General features: G+C 49.0%; 1 protein-coding gene across 2 annotated transcripts in view; it reads left to right on the top strand.

Moving 5' to 3' along the window:
- The window catches only part of EIF3A (eukaryotic translation initiation factor 3 subunit A), a 735236-nt gene that overhangs the window by 671289 nt on the left and 42475 nt on the right, over positions 1-21472 (top strand). For both annotated transcript variants that reach the window (XM_085602967.1, XM_085602977.1), the window contains one exon: positions 11294-11433. In XM_085602967.1, the coding sequence (XP_085459093.1) occupies positions 11294-11433 (140 nt within the window). The remainder of the gene's footprint in view (positions 1-11293; positions 11434-21472) is intronic.

A 21472-nucleotide genomic window follows, 5' to 3' on the forward strand; every position in this document is an offset into this window, starting at 1 on the left:
TTTGTTGCTGTTTGTCACTTACTTTTCCTCCGTTTCTTTTGGCTATAACATATTTCCTAGTTCTTCCTCTTGTGTTTTATCCATTATTAGTGTCCCAAGTACTGTTTAAATCTGCTTTTGTGTAACTTTTTTGGTGGGCGTTTTTGCTTGCGCTGTGCTTCACTGTTGTATCATTCTTTTGTAGTCATCACTCTCGCTCCTCACAGCATTTTTTCTTCTTCATGTAATGTTGCTTTTTATTTATTTGTATAACCTTCCTGGATTCTAGGATTAAAACGCACGGCTCACAATTAAAATACACTAATTCGCTCGGCTGAAGTTAATTTGGTGAAGTTTTTATTATAAGTCTCTTGCTGCTGACTGATGTGCGAATGGGAGCCAATACCTTTTCAGTTGCACAGGCATATTGGGGAACTTGAGCCAACGGAATAGTTTGGCCAGCAGAGTCGGACCTCGCCGAGTTTGCCTATTGCAGAACCAGGGACAGTTGTTAGTTGGCATCCCCTAAACATTTAAATGATTCCTTCTGTCATCTGCGCACTGCTGTTTGCTTTCCTCTGGGAAACCAGTGCAGTGGTGCTAGTCAACTCCACGGGTTCCTTCCCACCAGACATTAACGTGGTATCAAACTTCTCAGCACATTAAACCCACACTGATGCCAGTGTGGGATTTAATGTACCAAGCACCCCAGAGGGCATCTTAGAGATGCCCCCTTACAACTAACCTACAATCCACGTCTGCTCTGAGGCTGCCCAGGCTGCCACACAGCAGACACGTTGCTGGACCCCTGGGTGGGAGAGCCCCTGCTCTCCCGGGCCTGCAACAATGCACATCCTGGGTGAGGTGATAGATCTCCTCCCCCAGGATGAGCAAAGGGAAGCTTCAAAGGCCTGCCGCCTCTAGGAGTTTCCCCAGGCCACTGCAACACCCCACTCTGGCGGGAAGCTTGGCCGGAAACCCCATACAAGGACAGGGGATGTGCCAGCCTGCCCACCCCACCCCTCAGGTGGGGGAGGCGGGTTGAAGCACATCTCTGGGCTCTCGCCATCTTGAAGATGGGAGGCCCTACCCTATCAGGATTAGGCTACTGCCCCCCTCCCACAGGAAAGGGGGTGTACCCACCCCAGGACAAGGACCCATTGGTCCCTGGCCTTCACCTACCTGTAACACCCCTAAATCTAGTATTTAGGGGCACCCTGAACCTTCCTTCCCCAGATTCCGAAACTACAAGAAGAGCGAGAAGAAAAGAAGGCCTGCCCTGCAGCTGCGAAGGAGAGGGAGGGATTCAGCACCCAGATCCGCAACAGCTGAACCTGGCAATCTGGCTCCTGAAGTCCTAGAGTTTGGCTACCTAAACCTGCCACCTGACTGTATGGGCATCATTAAGGAAGCTAGAAGACCCACTACCAGAGCTTGCTATGCAGCCAAATGGAAAAGGTTCGTCATTTATTGCAATAACAATGACATTAACCCGCTAGACGCATCCATCCAAAACATAATTTGTTACCTCTTACACTTATACCGATGCAATCTGGCATACACCTCGATACGTGTCCATTTGACCGCAATATCAGCCTATCTCCAGAACAGGCAGCACCTCTCTTTATTCAGAGTGCCTGCCATCAAAGCATTCTTGGAAGGACTCAAACGTGTAATTCCTCCAAGCCACCCACCAGCTCCAATGTGGAACCTCAACCTGGTCCTCACACGCCTGATGGGTCCACCCTTCGAACCTCTACACTCATGCGAGATTCAATTCCTCACCTGGAAAGTAGCTTTCCTAGTAGCGATCACTTCTTTGAGGAGAGTTAGTGAACTCCAGGCACTAACCGTTCAAGAGCCATTCATACAGGTTCACGCCAACAGGGTCGTACTACGTACCAACCCCAAATTCATGCCCAAGGTGATATCGCAGTTCCACATGAATCAAACTATTGAACTGCCTGTTTTCTTTCATAACCCACAAACTGTCGCAGAAAGAGCACTCCATACACTGGATGTAAAGAGAGCCCTCATGTACTATATAGACAGGACTAAAGTCTTTAGGAAAACTAAACAACTTTTCGTTGCCTTTGCCCCACACCACAAAGGTAACGCCATCTCCAAAGCAGGTATAGCCAGATGGATCGTTAAATGTATTCAAATTTGCTATCAAAAAGCTAAACGCACATTAACGATTCCCCCACGAGCCCACTCAACACGTAAGTTAGGGGCCTCCATGGCTTTCCTGGGAAACATTCCTTTGCATGATATATGTAGAGCAGCCACCTGGTCCACTACACATACATTTACCAAACACTATTGTGTAGATATGCAATCAAAACAGCAGGCAGCTGTAGGACAGGCTGTTCTCAAAACTCTTTTTCAGACCGCTGCAGCTGGCACTGGTAGCCGCCGCTAATAGAGGGTACTGCTATATATTCTATGCACAGATATGAATTCAGCAGCCCACATGCCTCGAACTGAATATGCTACTTACCAGTATGCATCTGTTCTTGGCATGTAGGGCTGCTGACATTCATATCGCCCACCCTCCTCCCCGGCGCCTGTAGCAGCTGCAGCTCTCAGAATTACTGTAAGCATGGTCATCACTTTCTGTATCTACTCCATCACTGCCACAATGGCGAAAAACAATCTAAGGATGGAGAGGATGCCCATGCGCACTGTGGTCCAGGGGAGGAGTCACCTATCTCAGGATACTTCGAAGACTCTTCCAGGACAACAACGTGCAAACATCCAGACCCAACACTAGGCGGCGATCTATGCACAGATATGAATGTCAGCAGCCCTACATGCCAAGAACAGATGCATACTGGTAAGTAGCATATTCAATACCCTAGAGACACTGCTACAGCACCTCCCAGATCAGTATAAGGAAGGAGCAGAGTCGCTTATTAGAGAAGGGAAGCTCATAAGCAACGCTTCCATTAAGTGCGCTCTTGACGTAGCGGACACTGCAGCTAGGGCTATCAACACCAGCGTCATGTTAAGAAGGCATGCTTGGTTAAGAATCTCGAGATTCAAACCAGAGATACAGACAACTATACTCAATCAACCTGTCAACCCTGACTCCCTCTTTGGCCCCGAAGTTGACACCACCCTAGAAAAGATCAAAAAAGATAGAGACTGCGAAGTCTATGGGGGCTCTGCAATCACAGCAGTTTCGGAGTGGGTCCTTTCGTCGCTCTAGCAACAGAGGACCATCTAAAAACCAAAACTCCCAACAGTCGCAGTACACTAAAGGAGGTGCACAGACCACCTATAATAAGAATAATAGAGGTGGATACCGTGGAAACAACGTCAAAGGCAGAGGCCGAGGGAACAACAGCTCCAGGTCCTCCGCCACCAACAAACAGTGACGCCTTGTCACTGCCCCCCGACCACAACACCTGTCGGGGGGAGACTTCAAGAGTTCCTGCTGGTCTGGAAATCAATCACAACAGACAGGTGGGTGTGGGACATTATCCAGCACGGTTATTGTCTGGAGCTTACATCCGCTCCACCAAACATACCACCAAGACACCGTCCTATGTCCGCAGAGCACTTGCACTTATTCCACCAGGAAGTTCTCGGTATGCTCCAAAAAGGAGCCATAGAACTCGTGCCTGCAGAAGAACAGGGATCAGGAGTGTACTCACTGTATTTTCTGATCCCCAAAAAGGACGGGTCTCTCAGACCCATACTGGATTTAAGACCTCTAAACCGTTACATGCTCACCCTACAACAGGTGCTGCCGTTACTCAGTCAGGAAGATTTTGTCGCAACACTAGATCTCAAAGATGCGTATTTCCATATACCCATGCACCCATCACACAGAAAATATCTCCGGTTCACTGTTCTAAATCAACATTACCAGTTCAAAGTCCTCCCTTTCGGAGTAACAACGGCACCCAGAGTGTTCACCAAGTGCCTAGCGACAGTGGCGGCCCACTTAAGGAGACAGCACATACATGTCTATCCTTATCTGGACGACTGGCTTATCCAGGGAAAGTCAGCCCAGCGGTTTGCCAACCACATATCCCACACCATTCACCTTCTTCACAGCCTGGGATTCTCACTGAATTATCCAAAGTCCCACCTTCAACCCTCCCACGTACAGCAGTACCTAGGCGCGACCATAGACACTCTGGCAGCCAAGGCACAGCCCAATTCAGTGAGGATCAACAGCATGCAGTTGCTCATAAAGTTCAAACCTCAACACTCACTACCGGCACGAGTGTTTATGCAGTTGATAGGCATGATGGCCTCCTGCATCTTCATAGTCCCGCACGCGAGATTACATATGCGCCCGCTTCAGGAGTGCTTGGCACGTCAGTGGAATCAGGCTCACGGACAGTTGAAAGACCTAGTGTTGGTGAGCGGTCGGGCATACAACTCTCTGCATTGGTGGAATCCACAAAACCTTTGCAAGGGCCGACCGTTCCAAGAGCCTGTCCCACAAATCATACTGACAGCGGACGCCTCTCTCCAGGGATGGGGAGCTCATGTACTCAATTACACAGTGCAGGGACTATGGACGACACAGCAAAGGAGGATGCACATCAACCTTCTGGAACTCATGGCAATCTTCCTTGCAATGAAGGCATTCAAAGTACACTTGTGCAACAAAGTCATGTTGATCCGGACGGACAACATGACCGCCATGTACTACATACAAAAGCAGGGAGGAACACACTCCCCACAGTTGTCTCATCTGGCTCAGAGCATGTGGAAGTGGGCCATTCAGAGGAACATCTTCCTCATGGCGGAACACCTCCCGGGCAAGGACAACCAGATGGCGGATCTGCTCAGCAGACACAGCCACCAAATACACGAGTGGGAGCTACATCCATCAGTACTCCAACCGTACTTCCACCGGTGGGGTCATCCAGAGATAATTCTATTCGCCACAAAGGAAAACGCAAAATGCCAAAACTTTGCCACCAGGTTCCCACATCTACAGTCGCAGGGCAATGCGATATGGATGAACTGGTCAGGCAGATTTGCGTACGCTTTTCCCCCAGCACCATTAATACCGCTGGTGGCACGCAAACTGAGGCAACACTCGATGACGCTCATCCTGGTAGCTCCAACGTGGGCACGCCAGCCATGGTACGCCACGTTTCTGGAACTCTCCGTGGTACCGCATCAGACTACGGCTAACACCCATGCTTTTAACACAGAGCCATGGCGAGGTTCAGCACCCAGATCCGCAACAGCTGAACCTGGCGATCTGGCTCCTGAGATCTTAGAATTTGGCTACCTAAACTTGCCTCCAGAATGTATGAATATCATCAAGGAGGCAAGGAGACCCACTACCAGAGCCTGCTATGCGGCTAAGTGGAAAAGATTTGTCATTTATTGTAAAAATGACATCAATCCGCTGGATGCATCAACTCAAAACATTATCTGTTATCTATTACACTTATACCAATGCAATCTAGCATACAATTCCATCCGTATACATTTAACCGCACTGGCAGCTTACCTTCAGAACAGGCAGCACCTCTCACTGTTCAAAGTGCCTGCCATCAAAGCTTTCTTGGAGGGATTCAAACGTGTGATTCCTCCAAGACACCCTCCTTCACCAGTCTGGAACCTAAATATGGTCCTCACCAGACTGATGGGACCACCTTTTGAACCTCTACACTCTTGTGAGATTCAATTTCTAACCTGGAAAGTAGCTTTCCTAGTTGCCATTACTTCACTAAGAAGAGTTGGTGAACTTCAGGCACTAACCATTCAAGAGCCATTTATACAGGTTCATGCCAACAGGGTTGTATTACGCACCAACCCTACTTTCATGCCCAAGGTAATTTCGCAGTTCCATATGAACCAATCCATAGAACTACCAGTGTTTTATCCTAATCCTGAGAATGTAGCAGAGAGAATGCTCCACACACTTGATATCAAAAGAGCTCTCATGTACTATATTGACTGAACACAAAATTTCAGGAAGACAAAACAACTGTTTGTTGCCTTTTCTCCACAGCACAAAGGGAACCCCATTTCCAAAGCAGGAATAGCTAGGTGGATCGTTAAGTGTATACAGATTTGCTATGAAAAAGCTAAGCGCACACTAACGATTCCTCCTAGAGCCCACTCCACACGAAAGTTAGGGGCCTCCATGGCTTTCCTGGGAAATATTCCTTTAGAGGAGATATGTAGAGCAGCCACATGGTCCACTATACATACATTTACCAAGCACTACTGCGTAGATGTACACTCAAGACAGCAGGCAGCTGTAGGACAGGCTGTTCTCAAAACTCTTTTTCAGACTGCTGCAGCTGGCACTGGTAGCCGCCGCTAATAGGAGGTACTGCTATGTATTCTATGCACAGATATGAATTCAGCAGCCCACATGCCTCGAACTGAATATGCTACTTACCAGTATGCATCTGTTCTTGGCATGTAGGGCTGCTGACATTCATATCGCCCACCCTCCTCCCCGGCGCCTGTGGCAGCTGCAGCTCTCAGAATTACTGTATAGCATGGTCATCACTTACTGTATCTACTCCATCACTGCCACAATGGCGAAAAACAATCTAAGGATGGAGAGGATGCCCATGCGCACTGTAGTCCAGGGGAGGAGCCACCTATCTCGTGATACTTCGAAGACTCTTCCAGGACAACAATGTGCAATCATCCGGACCCAACACTAGGCGGCGATCTATGCACAGATATGAATGTCAGCAGCCCTACATGCCAAGAACAGATGCATACTGGTAAGTAGCATATTCGATTCTTTTGGACACTTTCGATACCACACAAAGGTCCACCTCAATTTTGCCCATGCTTAAGGGGGTCATTAAGCATGCACCAGAGATCTTTAAAGACCCAGTCAGAGCTCGAGTCATCAACCCGAGAATAGAAAAAAGTATAAGGCCGCTCCTACTGACCCAGTACACATTAAAGGCCCCGCACCACTAGACTCCTTGGTAGTCTAATGCAAGGAAGAGAGCAAATTCCCAAACATCAGGTGACGCACCAGATAAGGAATCAAAACTACTCGACGCCTCTGGCAAACGCACTGCGTCACAGGCAGCAAACATTTGGTGCATTGCTAATACTCAAGCGCTGTTAGCTAGGTATGACAGGGCACATTATGATGAGCTTGAGTCCATAATGCAGTACCTCCCTGACAGGTATAAAAACCGTTCCAATGAACTTATACAAGAGGGTAAAACCATCACTAACACCTCCATCCGTTGTGCCCTAGATGTAGCAGATACCTCCTCAAGAGCAATAAACACCAGTGTCCTTTTGCGCAGGCATGCCTGGTTACGCCTCTCAGGTTTTCAACCCGAAGTCCAGAGTTCTAAACTCAATCACCCTTTTGATGAGCAACACCTATTTGGCCCCAATGTGGACGTATCACTTAAGAAAATGAAAAAGGATACAGACACGGCCAAATCTATGGGAGCCTTGCAGTTGCAAGCTCTCAGACAGTCCTTTCGTCGCTCATCCTTCAGAAGGACCCATAGAGGCTACTCCTCTGATAGCCCCTCCACCTCTTACAAGGCTCCCACCCAATCCACCTTTACGAGAGGTTACCAAAGGGGTGGTTACAGAGGGAACAGCCAAGGCAGAGGCAAAAATAACTCCTGCTCTGCTTCCACCCCCACCCCATGACTTCCCTCCACTTCCCCCAGACCATTCCACTCCAGTCGGTAGAAGACTCCACCAATTCCTCCCTGCCTGGGCAAACATCACTTCAGACAGGTGGGTGCACCAAATAATTAAATCGGGCTACTGTCTCGAACTAACATCTACCCCCCCCCCCCAACCATACCACCCAAACACCGTCCAATGTCACAAGAAAATCTGTTACTGCTAAAGCAGGAGGTAATCTCCCTCCTAGAAAAAAGTGCAATAGAACCAGTTCCCCTGCACCAACAAAACAAGGGAGTTTACTCCCTCTATTTTCTCATACCAAAGAAGGACGGATCTCTAAGGCCTATTTCAGACCTCCGACCCCTAAACCTATACACATACACTCAGACCACTTCCACATGGTCACACTTCAGCAGGTCCTCCCTCTGATTTCCCAGGGCAACTTCCTTGCTACCCTAGACCTCAAGGACGCCTATTTCCACATTCCCATTCACAGCGCTCACAGAAAATATCTCCGATTCGTTGTGGACGGTCAGCACTATCAATTCAATGTACTCCCATTCGGAGTCACCACAGCACCAAGAGTTTACCAAGTGCCTAGCGGGGGTGGCAGCACACCTAAGAAGGCAACGCATCCATGTCTTCCCATATCTAGACGACTGGCTCATAAAAGCCAGCTCATACAATCAGTGTGTACAACACACTCACGCCACTATATAACAACTTCACAACCTGGGGTTCACAATAAACCACGCCAAGTCCCAGCTGCAGCCGTCCCACACACACTACCTCGGTGCCACAATAAACGCCTCAAGGACACTAGCCTATCCCAGTCCCGCCAGGATAGCGAGCATACAAGCTCTTCTCACCAGATTCCAACCGCATCACTCTCTTCCAGCTCGAGTGTTCATGCAACTCATAGGGATGATGGCCTCTTGCATATTCATAGTGCCTCATGCAAGACTCCAGATGCGTCCTCTCCAAGAGTGCTTAGCACGCCAATGGAACCAGGCTCAAGGTCATCTAACAGATCTGGTGTTGGTAGACTGTCGTACTCATCGCTCTCTGCAGTGGTGGAACACCAAGAACCTTTTCAAAGGGCGACCGTTACTCGAGCCGGTTCCTCAAATAGTCATGACAGCGGACGCATCGCTCTCCGGCTGGGGAGCTCACCTACTTAATCACACCATGCAGGGCAGGTGGACACCTCAGCAAAAGTTACTCCACATCAACCACCTGGAGCTACTAGCCATATTCATAGCCTTGAAAGCATTCCAAAAACACATTTCAGGCAAAGCTGTCTTAGTCCGCACCGACAACATGACAGCCATGTATTACATACAAAAACAAGGCGGGACACACACTCTGCAGCTCGCACAGAGCATCTGGAGGTGGGCTATACCTCAGAACATTTTTCTCCTAGCCCAACATGTCCCAGGAGTCCAAAACACAATAGCCGATCTGTTGAGCCGTCAAACACAACAAATCCACGAGTGGGAACTTCATCCACAAGTTCTTCAACCGTTTTTTCACATGTGGGGGCAACCACAGAAAGACCACTTCGCCGCCAGGTATCTGCACCCATTGTCCAAAGGCAAAGCGATATGGATGAACTGGTCAGGCAGATTTGCATACGCTTTTCCGCCTCTCCCACTCATTCCACTAGTGGTGCGCAAACTACAGCAACACTCCTTAACGCTCATCCTAGTTGCTCCAACTTGGGCCAGACAACCATGGTACACCACATTGCTGGAACTCTCTGTAGTTCCGCACCACAAATTACACCTCTCTCCACACCTCCTAACCCAGAACCATGGAGAGATACAACACCCAGACCAGCTCAGCTCAACCTAGCGATCTGGCTCCTGAAGTCCTAGAATTCGGTTACCTCAACCTTCCTCCTGAGTGTATGAACGTCATCAAAGAAGCTAGGCGACCTACCACTAGAGCTTGATATGCAGCCAAGTGGAAAAGATTTGTAATATACTGCCATAACGACAACACTGACCCCCTCCTAGATGTGTCTATCCAACACATCATAGGCTACTTACTACACCTTCAAAGATGTAACTTAGCCTACACGTCTATCAGACTGCATCTTGCTGCCATAGCAGCATATCTACAAAATAGACAGCATCTCTCACTTTTCAGAGTACCTGCCATAAAGGCTTTTATGGAAGGACTCAAAAGAATAATTCCCCCCAGAGTACCACCTTCACCTGTGTGGAATTTAAACATCGTTCTCACAAGGCTAATGGGGCCGCCATTTGAACCTCTACATAAATGTGAGCTACAATTCTTAACATGGAAAACTGCTTTCCTAGTAGCTATTACTTCTCTACGAAGAGTTAGCGAACTACAAGCACTAACTATTCAGGATCCCTTTCTGCAAATGCATCATAATAAGGTTGCTATCCTAAATTCCTCCCTAAAGTCATTTCTCCCTTCCACCTCAATCAATCTGTGGAGCTGCCTGTATTCTTCTCGCAGCCACAAATAGTCGCAGAAAGAGCTCTTCACACCTTGGATGTCAAAAGAGCACTGCTGTACTACATAGAGAGAACACAAACTTTTCGTAACACCAAACAACTATTTGTGTCTTTCTCACCACCACACAAGGGCAACCCCATATCAAAATCTGTGATAGCTAGGTGGATTGTCAAATGCATACAAATCTGTTACCACAAAGCATCTGTACATTATCTGTTCCTCCTAAAGCCCACTCTACACGAAAGATAGGGGCTTCAATGGCATTTTTAGTGAACATTCCCTTAGACGATATCTGCAGAGCAGCTACATGGTCTACACCGCACACATTCACAAAACACTATTGTGTCGATGTGCAAACTAATCAACAAGCTAGTGTGGGCCAGGCTGTACTCAAAACACTATTTCAAACTACTGCAACAGATACTTGTGGTCGCCGCTAGGAGGGGATTCTGCTATACAATCTATGCTTAGTGTGTAATCTGCAGCTCATATGCCTTGAACGGAATATGCTACTTACCAGTATGCATCTGTTCTTGGCATGTAGAGCTGCAGATCTACACACGCCCACCTGCCTCCCCGGCTACCATCATCTGTTCCAGAATTATCTTACTTAGATAAACCATACATGGGCATCCTTCCTGTTTCTTACAAAGCTCCATTTCCCTGCTGGCGAAAAAGAATCTGAGAATGGAGCAGATACCCATGCACACTATGATCCAAAGGAGGAGTCCCATACCTCGTGACTTCCAAAGACTTTCCAAGACAAGAACAAGTGCAAACATCCGGGCCCAACACCAGATGGCGATCTATGCATAGTGTGTAGATCTGCAGCTCTACATGCCAAGAACAGATGCATACTGGTAAGTAGCATATTCCTTACCATGGGATGGTTCCGACAAATGTCAGAAAGGAACAGACTTCAAGGCTCAGGGGTGGTGGTTTTATGTGTCCCTGATGTCGTGGGACTGACATAGTGAGCTACACAACACCACCTCTTGGTGTGTAAGGAACTTGCTGAGAAACGATCTCCGGGTCCAGTCTTGACTCCTGGAGTTTTTCATAAAGTGAGGAATCGGCAGTTGGAGTATTCATCAGAAAGAGCATTACTGAAGGTAGGTAACTTGTTCTTTATTCTGCTATGTGCATGGAAAGTTACATGAGCACTTAATAAGGAAAAACTTTAACCAGTGCAATATATTTTTTTTAATAGAGAGGATACTGTTTGGAGGCGTGGAGTAGCTGAAGACACACCATCTGCTTGGCGAGAGGCACCTCGTCGTGATGACTTAAAGGATCGCAAAGATGATCTTGAGCGACGTCTGCCACCTGTTAGAAAGGATCCTGAGGAAGGTAGGGTAACGTTGAGCCTTTTAAATCAAAGCTAGTAGTCATCGGGCACTTGGATAAATGAATCCATTATAGATTTTATGTAAGCTTGTTTTTTGAAGGTTGTACTCATAACAAGCTTGACATATTGGTACTAAAGTTCCAGGAGACCAGAGTTTGAAATAGGGTTTAAAGGTAATGCATACTCCATTCGGTTCTGTGGGGTGCCTAATATCTATGCCAATAACTTAAAGATGTGATGCAGAAGCAGTGACTTTGGTTTAGATGAACAGTATTGCTATCCAAAATAAAGCATAGTCAGAATTCCTCTTTCCCCATTGATATGCACTTCAGGTGACACCTTGCAAAATGCATGTTTGCCATTAATTTATTTGTAGATTTTCTTAATTGCGTTTAATGTTTGCGGACATATAAGATCTTTCATTTACATTTTAAGCATGTAGTTTGGGCTAGATTTTCAAATACACTTTAAAGGAATACACTTGGGGTGCATTTTACCTTTTAGCATTTATTGCAAAATATGGTAGGCTCTAGTGTGTGAGAAAATGGGTTTCTGTTGCAGTAACCCCCCCTACTTTTTGCCGGACTACTGATGCACTTTTCACTTGATGTGCCCTGGGTCCCTGCCAATCAGGTTCCCAGTGGGGCCTGTGTTCTTTCCCCACAAATGACCCAAACCCAATTCGCATCTCTGGCCACAGCTCAGCCCCTGGTAAATGGTACCACAGGTACCCAAGGCACTGTGACCAGGCAAGACCTCTAAGGGCTGCGGCACTTATGGTGCCACCCTTAGAGGCCCTGTACCTTTACACACACATTGCCTTTGCAGGCTGGGTGTCTTGGTGCAGAACAAAGTGAAGAGTCGACATGGCACACATCCCTGTGTGCCATGCCTACAACCCACTGCCCTGGCATAGATCACTCACCCCTCTTGCTGGGTGCACTATACCTGTGGTGAGGGTACTGTTGCATGAGCCCTGTACCCCTACTGTAGCGAATTTTGTTCTTAGACATTGTAAGTGCAGTGCTGCCATTAAGAGTATATGGTGCTGGGAGTTTGTCATTACGAACTCCACAGCACCATCATGGCTCCACTGACAAGTCAAACTTCTCAGCACTTTAAACCCGCACTGATGCCAGTGTGGGATTTAATGAAAAATGCACACAGAGGGCATCTTAGCGATGCTCCCTGAAAAATGACCTACCACTAGTGTCCAGGCTGAGTGGCTGCTTTCAGCTGCCACCACCAGACATGTTTCTGGACCCCTGAGTGAAGAGCCTGCTGCTCTCGGGGGCCTGAAACAATGTACATCCTGGGACGAGATTCTAAGCCACCTCCCCCAGGATGGGTAGGGTTCACGAAGGGGAAGCTTCAAAGGCTTGCCGCCTTTGTGAGCTTCCTCAGGCCACTTGATGCTTTCAGCAACTGGTCCCCACTGGTTCTGACCCCCACTTTGGGCGGGAGAACCAGCAGGAAAAACAAGTGAGGAAGAGATGTGTGCCCACCTCTGCCAACTCCACCCCTCAGGTAGGGGAAGCGAGGTGAAGCACTACTCTGTCCCCGCCATTTTACAGATGGGGGGGCACCAGCCAACCGGGGAAAGGCTTATTCCCCTCCTCCCACTGGAGGGTGGCGTAATAGGGGGGTGTACTCACCCCAGGGAAGGGACCCATTGGTCCCAACCTTTTACCTACCTGTAAAACCCCTAAATTTAGTATTTAGGAACACCCCTGAACCTTGCTTCCTCAGAAAAGAGCCTGCAAAAAGAAAAGGAGGACCGAACAGCTGTGCCAAAGCTAACAAGAGGAGGATGCCTGCTGACTTGGCCCCAGCCCTACCGGCCTGTCCCCACCTCAAACCTGCTCCAGCGAAATCCTGGTCTGTCCTGCAGCCAGCAACCTTGAGAAACCCGGAGGACCTGCCTGCCTTCAATCCCAAAGACTCTTGTCTCCCATGAACACCGGATTTGTTCAACACCAAACTCCAGCTCTGCAAGGATTTGCGAGTTTACACCACTCTGCACCTGACGCCCGAGTGGCCTAACACTAAGAGGTCTCCCTCAATCCTCCAGCCGACGCCTGCAGCCTCGAACCGGAAGGTCCCCCCCCCCCATGTACATTCAGCAATTCAGCACAAGGTGGGGGCATACCATGCAAGAAGATGGCACTTTCTCACAGTATGCCCCCACTTTTTGCTGAATGTACTTTGACTGAGTGTGCCCTGGACTGCTGCCAATCAGGTGCCCAGGGCCTATGTTCCTTCCCTAAAAACCTCAAACCCAATTTGGCAAACCCTGGCCACGTCAGCCTCTGGTAAATGGTACCCTAGGTACCCAGGGCCTAGTGACCAGGGAAGGCCTCGAAGGGCTGCAGCACTCATTGTGCCACCCTTAGAGGTCCTGTACCCTAATACACACACCCTGCCCTTGCAGGCTGAGTGTCTGGGTACAAGACAAAACAGTCGACATGGCACACATCCATGTGTGCCATGCCCACCACCTACACTGCCCTGGCATACATCAGCCACCCCTCTAGCTGGGTGCCCTATGCCAATGGTGTGGGCACAGGAGCATGAGCCCTGTGCCCCCTACAGTACCCTGGTCCATTCCTGGGCACTGGAAGTGCAGTGCTGCCATTTAAGAGTACATGGTGCTGAGAGCTCGTCAAACACTAGCTCCACAGCACCATAATGGCAACACTGAAGACTGAGAAGTTTGGTATCAACCTTCTCAGCACATTAAACCCGCACTGATGCCAGTGTGGGATTTAATGTACCAAGCACCACGGAGGGCATCTTAGAGATGCCCCCTAAATCCTAACCTACAATCCACGTCTGGTTTGGGAGGCTGCCTAGGCTGCCGCACAGCAGACATGTTGCTGTACCCCTGGGTAGGAGAGCCCTTGGTCTCATGGGCCTGCAACAATGCATATCCTGGGCGAGGTGCTAGGTCTCCTCCCCCAGGATGGACGGGGAAGCTTCAAAGGCATGCCGCCTCTGTGAGCTTCCCCAGGCCACGTGCTGCCCCCACTCTGGCGGGAAGCCTGGCCGGAAACCCCAAATAAGGACAGGGGATGTGCCAGCCTGCCAACCCCACCCCTCAGGTGGGGGAGGCGAGGTGAAGCACATCTCCGGGCGCTCGCCATCTTGAAGATGGGAGGCCCTGCACAATCAGGACTAGGCTACTGCCCCCCTCCCACAGGAGAGTGGCTGGATAGGGGGTGTACCCACCCCAGGGCCGAGACCCATTGGTCCCTACCCTTTACCTACCTGTAACACCCCTAAATCTAGTATTTATGGGCACCCTGAACCTTCCTTCCTTAGATTCCAGATTCCGAAAAACGAAGAGCAAGAAGAAAGAAGACCTGCCGTGCAGCTGCTGAGAAGAGGAAGACACAAACTGCTTTGGCCCCAGCCCTACCGGCCTGTCGACCCTCGAACCTGCTTCTGATACATCCCAGCACCTCTTGTGGCCAGCAACCTCACAAACCCCGGAGGACCTGGCTACCTTTTGGCTCTAAGCACCTGGGACTCCCATGAGCAGAGGCTCTGCTCAAAACCAGCTTCTAACCCCTGGCATCAGCCCGAAACCGCGATCTCTGCACCTGCCAAGCCTGGCCTGTGCCGGAGTGAACAGAGACCCCAAGGACGTCCCCCCGGCGACTGTGACCTCGAATCCGGCACCCAAGGACTCACCTCGATGCTCCTGGCGATGCCTGCAGCCTCAGAACCAGGTAACCCCCCCAACCGCGATCAACAGAGGGTAAGATTTCCTGACACCAAAAGGCACTCCTGCACCCGACGCCCTGCCCCTATGCCCAACTCCTGGACACCTACCTATCCTCCAACTACCCAACTTACCTCTCAAAGTGGTGGTGGCACCTGAAGAATCTTCGTCCCCGAGCTTGCAACCTTTTTTCAACCAGGAGCTTTCCCATTGAAATTCATTGAGCGCCCGAAGGATCAAAAACACTCCGCACCCAGCCGCCCGAGTGGCCCTGGCAGTGTAACCTCTACACCTATCTACTTCCACATTTGCCCTGTGCAAGTGACCAGGAGCCCAGCTCCCACAGCCGCGTGGCCTGCTAGTCAGCAGCCACCAACCAAGGCCCCCCTGCCTCCCATAGGATAACATTGGGCCTAACTCACTCTGCACCCGGCTACCCCTGTGCCGCTGAGGGTGTAACAACTGTACTTACCTGACCCTGGGAGACCCCGGATGCTGTGCCCAGAACCTTAACTCTGCCAGTCGAGTACTTACCCAAAAGCCAATAACCCAATTTTCCTCCATAGGGTAACATTGACTGGTTTCTAAACTCTAAAATATTCACCTAAAATCAACCGAGTAATGAAAACGAAAATACTCACCTGCTATTAGGAGAGATCCCAGTGGTGGATCTTGGTGCCCAGCACTGACTCTGACACATATTCACAACCGTACTTACCAGTAACCCAATTTTCTTCCATAGGGAATCATTGACTGTTTTTCTGTGAAATTTATTCTAAGTGTCGATTTCTGCAAACATTAAATATTCTTTAAAAATCGTACCAACTGTGAAAACGTAATTACTTACCTATTTGGGATAAAGGTCCCAGTACTGAGTCTAGGAGCCCAGTACTGGATTACAAAAGTAACGAGAACCTGCAACTTGAATTTTCTCCCATAGGAAATCATTGACTGTTTTTCTATGAAATTTCTTCTAAGTGTCAACTTTTAAAATAGCAAAATATTGCCTAAAAATCACAACAGTATCTAAGTCGACTTTTAGCACTTATTTCTAAGAAGTGTACCAGAACTGAATCTAGGATCCAGTCCTGGAGTTACAAAAGTAATCCTGAAGGTAATCTATTGCAAATAACTTAACTTCCATTGAACTCAATGCATTATTGTGTTTGAAATTGTGTTGCCTATTGCAGCAACCTGTAACTATCTACAAAAGTCAATTGCATATTGCAAAAGTATTTAACTAAAGCATCTCATTCTGAGAAAGTATATTTTGATTCCTATTGTTGGTTCTAAAATAAAAGACATATTTTTTATATAAACCATTGGCCTAGAGTTCAGTTATTGAGTGTGTGAGACCATTTGCTATCTGTGTGCAACAAATGCTTTACACTGTCCTCTGATACTGCCTTACTGCTCGACCAAGCTACCACTTTAGAGAGTAAGGTTATATATAACTTTAGCCTCTGCCAAACCTCTGGGGACTGTGGACTCTGTACACACTGTACCTATTTGGGAACAGTATATACAGAGCCACTTTCTCACAGTTAGGCCCAATGATATCCTATGGGAGGCGGGGGCGGTGGGGGCGCCATGGTTGGTGGCTGCTGACTAGCAGGCCACGCGGCTGTGGGAGCTGGGCTCCTGGTCACTTGATCAGGGCAAATGGGGAAGTAGGTAGGAGTAGAAGTTGCCCTGCCAGGGCCACTCGGGCTGCTGGGTGCAGGGTGCTTTTGAGCCTTTTGCTCAATGGATTTCAATGGGAAATCTCCAGGACGAACAAAGGCTGCAAGCTCGGGGACGAAGATTCTTCAGGTGCCACCACCACTTCGAGAGGTAAGTTGGGTAGTTGGAGGATAGGTAGGTACCCAGGAGTTGGGCACCGGGGGCCGCAGGGCACCGGGTGCAGGGGTGCCTTTTGATGTCGGGAAATCTTACCCTCTGTTGATCGCGGTTGGGGGGGGTCCCTGGTTCTGAGGCTGCAGGTGGCGTCAGGAGCGTCGAGGTGGGTCCTTGGGTACCGGATTCCGGGTCACAGTCGTCGGGGTGACGTCCTCAGGGTCTTTGTCCACTCCACCCCAGGCCAGGCTTGGCGGGTGCAGGGTTTGCGGTTCCAGGCTGATGCCAGGAATTAGAAACTTGCTTTGAGCAGAGTCACAAGGTAGCCAGGTCCTCCAGGGTTTGTGAGGTTGCTGGCCACAGAAGGTGCCGGATTTAGCAGGAGCAGGTTCCAGGGTCAACAGGCCGGTAGGGCTGGGGCCAAAGCAGTTTGTGTCTTCCTCTTCTTAGCAGCTGCATGGCAGGTCTTCTTTCTTCTTGTTCTTCTTTGCTAATCTGAAATCTCAGGATGCCCCTAAATACTACATTTAGGGGCGTTACAGGTAGGTAAAGGGCAGGGACCACTGGGTCCCTGTCCCAGGGTGGGTACACCCCCCTATCCTGCCACACTCCTGTGGGAGGGGGGCAGTGGCCTAGTCCTGATTGGGTAGGGCTCCCCATCTTCAAGATGGCGAGAGCCCGGAGATGTGCTTCACCTTGCCTCCCCACCTGAGGGGTCGGGGTTGGCATGGCTGGCACATCCCCTGTCCTTACTTGGAGTTTCTGGCCAGTCTTCCTGCCAGAGTGGGGGTCAGAACCGGTGGGGGCCAGTTGCGGAGTACAACAAGTGGCCTGGAGAAGCTCACAAAGGCGGCATGCCTTTGAAGCTTCGCCCTGCCCATCCTGGGGGAGGAGACCTAGCACCTCGCCCAAGATGTGCATTGTTGCAGGCCCAGGAGAGCGGGGGGCTCTCCACCCAGGGATCCAGCAACATGTCTGGTGTGTGGCAGCCTCTCAGACAAGACGTGGATTGTAAGTTAGGTTTCAGGGGGCATCTCTAAGATGCCCTCTGTAGTGCTTTGTACATTAAATCCCACACTGGCATCCATGCGGGTTTAATGTGCTGAGAAGTTTGATACCAAACTTCATTCTTCAGTGTTGCCATTATGGTGCTGTGGAGTTAGTGTTTGACGAGCTCCCAGCACCATCTACTCTTAAATGGCAGCACTGCACTTACAGTACCCAGGAATGGACCTGGGTACTGTAGGGGCACAGGGCTCAAGCTCTTGTGCCCACACCACTGGCATAGGGCACCCAGCTACAGGGCAGTGTAGGTTGTGGGCATGGCACACAGGGATGTGTGCCATGTCGACTCTGTTTTATTTTGTACCCAGACACTCAGCCTGCAAGTGCAGTGTGTGTGTGTGTGTGTTAGGGTACAGGGCCTCTAAGGGTGGCACAAATAGTGCTGCAGGCCTTAGAGGCTTTCCCTGGTCACAAGGCCCTGGGTTCCTATGGTACCATTTACCAGGGGCTGACATGTGGCCAGGGTTTGGCAATTTGGGTTTTAGGTTTTAGGGAAGGAACATAGGCCCTGGGCACCTGATTGGCAGGAGTCCAGGGCACACTCAAAGTACATTCAGCAATTCAACAAAAAGTGGGGGCATACCATGCAAGAAAGATGGCAGTTTCTCACATGCCCCAGCAGACCCAGTATACATCAAGGGTCACATACCATTAACCAGAAAGAGGGCTAATTCTCAAACCTCGGGCGATGCTCCACCTCCTGACAGAGTCTAAACTCTTAGACACCTCTGGCAAAGCGCACAGCGTCCCAAGCAGCTAACCTATGGCGTATCGCCAACACTCAAGCTTTTTTAGCGAGGTATGATAGGGCTCAGTATGACTAGCTAGAGACCCTACTACAGCATCTTCCAGAAAAATATAAAACCAAGGCTAATGACCTAATACAGGAGGGTAAGCTTATTACCAACACCTCCATCCGCTACGCTCTAGACGTAGCAGACACCGCCTCACGAGCTATCAACACAAGTGTCCTGCTGCGTAGACATGCTTGGCTACGCATTTCAGGTTTCAAACCTGAAGTGCAGACTGCCATTCTTAATCGGCCATTTGACCAGCAACACTTGTTCGGACCTACTGTAGACTCATCTCTAGAAAAGATGAAGAAAGACAAGGCAAAATCAATGGGAGCCTTGCAATCGCAAGCTCCCAGACGTTCCTTTCGTCGCTCCTCTTACAGGGGCACCTCCAAAGGCTGCTCCTCAAACACCCATCTACATCTTAAACTCCCACCCAAACTACATTCACCAGAGGTTACCAAAGAGGAGGCTACAGAGGCAATAATAACAAGGGCAGAGGCAAGACCAACAATACCCGCTCTGCCTCCACCCCTACCCAATGACTTCCCTCCGCTCCCCCCATACCATTCCACTCCGGTCGGGGGAAGATTGCTACAGTCCCTTCCTGTCTGGAACACCACCACAGACAGGTGGGTGAGACAAATAGTTCAGTCAGGTTACTGTCTAGAACTCACATCTACCCCCCCAAACATACCACCCAGACAGCGCCCTATGTCACCAGAACACTTATCGCTGATAAAGCAGGAGGTAATCTCCCTCCTACAACAACATGCAATAGAACTAGTTCCCCTGCATCAGCAAAACACAGGTGTTGACTCCCTGCACTTTCTCATTCCAAAGGATGGTTCCCTGAGACCTATACTAGACCTCAGATCCCTAAACCTGTACATACTCAGACCATATTCACATGGTCACACTTAAACAGGTCCTTCCTCTTCTCTCACAAGGCGATTTCCTTTCCACTTTAGATCTCAAGGACGCAGACTTTCATATTCCTATTCACACCTCTCACAGGAAATATCTTAGGTTTGTAGTGGACAGTCAACACTACCAATTCAAGGTACTCCCTTTCGGAGTCAGCACAGCACACAGAGTATTCAAGTGTCTGGCAGGAGTCGCAGCTCATCTAAGACAGCACATTCACGTCTTCCGGTACTAGGACGATTGGCTCATAACAGCCAACTCATACAATCAGAGTGTACATCACACTCACACCACAATCCAGCTATGGCACGACTTGGGTTTCACAGTAAACCACGCAAAGTCTCACCTACAACCATCCCACATACAATACCTAGGTGCCACAATAGACACCTCAAAAGCACTTGCATATCTCAGTCCAGCCAGGATAGCAAGCATACAAACCCTCATAACTAAATTTCAGCCGCAACACTCTCTTCCAGTTAGTGTTCATGCAACTCATAGGGATGATGGCCTCTTGCATATTTATAGTACCTCACGCAAGACTCCAGATGCGCCCTCTGCAGGAATGCTTAGCACGTCAGTGGAACCAGGCTCCGGGTCAGCTGACAGATCTGGTGTTGGTGGACCGTCGCACTCATTGCTCTCTGCAATGGTGGAACACCAAGAACCTTTCCAAAGGGCGACCGTTCATCGAGCCAGTTCAACAGATCGTGCTAACAGCAGACTCCTCGCTCTCCGGCTGGGGAGCTCATCTACTACATCACACCATGCAGGGCAGGTGGACTCCTCGCCAAAAGATACTCCACATCAATCACCTGGAATTACTAGCCATATTCCTGGCCTTAAAGTCATTTCAAAAACACATATCAGGCAAGGCTGTCCTAGTCCGCACCGACAACATAACGGCCATGTACTACATACAGAAGCAAGGCGGGACACACTAACTACAGGTTATGCAACTAGCGCAAAGCATATGGAAATGGGCTATTCCTCAGAACATTTTTCTCCTAGCCCAACATGTCCCGGGTGTCCAGAACAATATAGCCGATCTGTTAAGTCGTCAAACGTAACAGATCCACGAGTGGGAACTTCATCCGCAAGTTCTTCAACCGTTTTTCCACATGTGGGGGCAACCAGAGATAATCTCTTCGCCACACACGAAAACACTAAATGCCCAAGCTTCGCCGCCAGATATCCACACCCATTGTCCAAAGGCAATGCAATATAGATGAATTGGTCAGGCAGATTTGCATACGCTTTTCCGCCTCTCCCAGATGTGTAAAGCGGAAAATGATATGGAGGGATTAATCACTCATTTATTTTCAATCAAGGCACCATCAATTACCCTGACGTTTTCAATATATTTTTCAAAAATCACTATGAACAATTCAATAAGATACACATACTATTCGGAGGGACAGTGGGACAAAAAATAATAATTCATAACAAAAACATGACATCATATACATACAACATGAACAGATACATAACTCATTATTATGGCATCAAATATAAAACATATACACAATATATTCACTCTATACAAAACCCTAACATCTACAACTACTGATGCCCACTCCTTAATCTAAGTGATGCACTATTCCCTAATACGCGCCCATAATCTCATGCCAAAAATTATAATTTATTGTACTCCTCAAATGTCTATCGACGCAGTCGCGTTTCAGCCCACAATTT

This window comes from Triturus cristatus, chromosome 1_2, assembly GCF_964204655.1.
Source record: "Triturus cristatus chromosome 1_2, aTriCri1.1, whole genome shotgun sequence".
Lineage (NCBI taxonomy): Eukaryota > Metazoa > Chordata > Amphibia > Caudata > Salamandridae > Triturus > Triturus cristatus.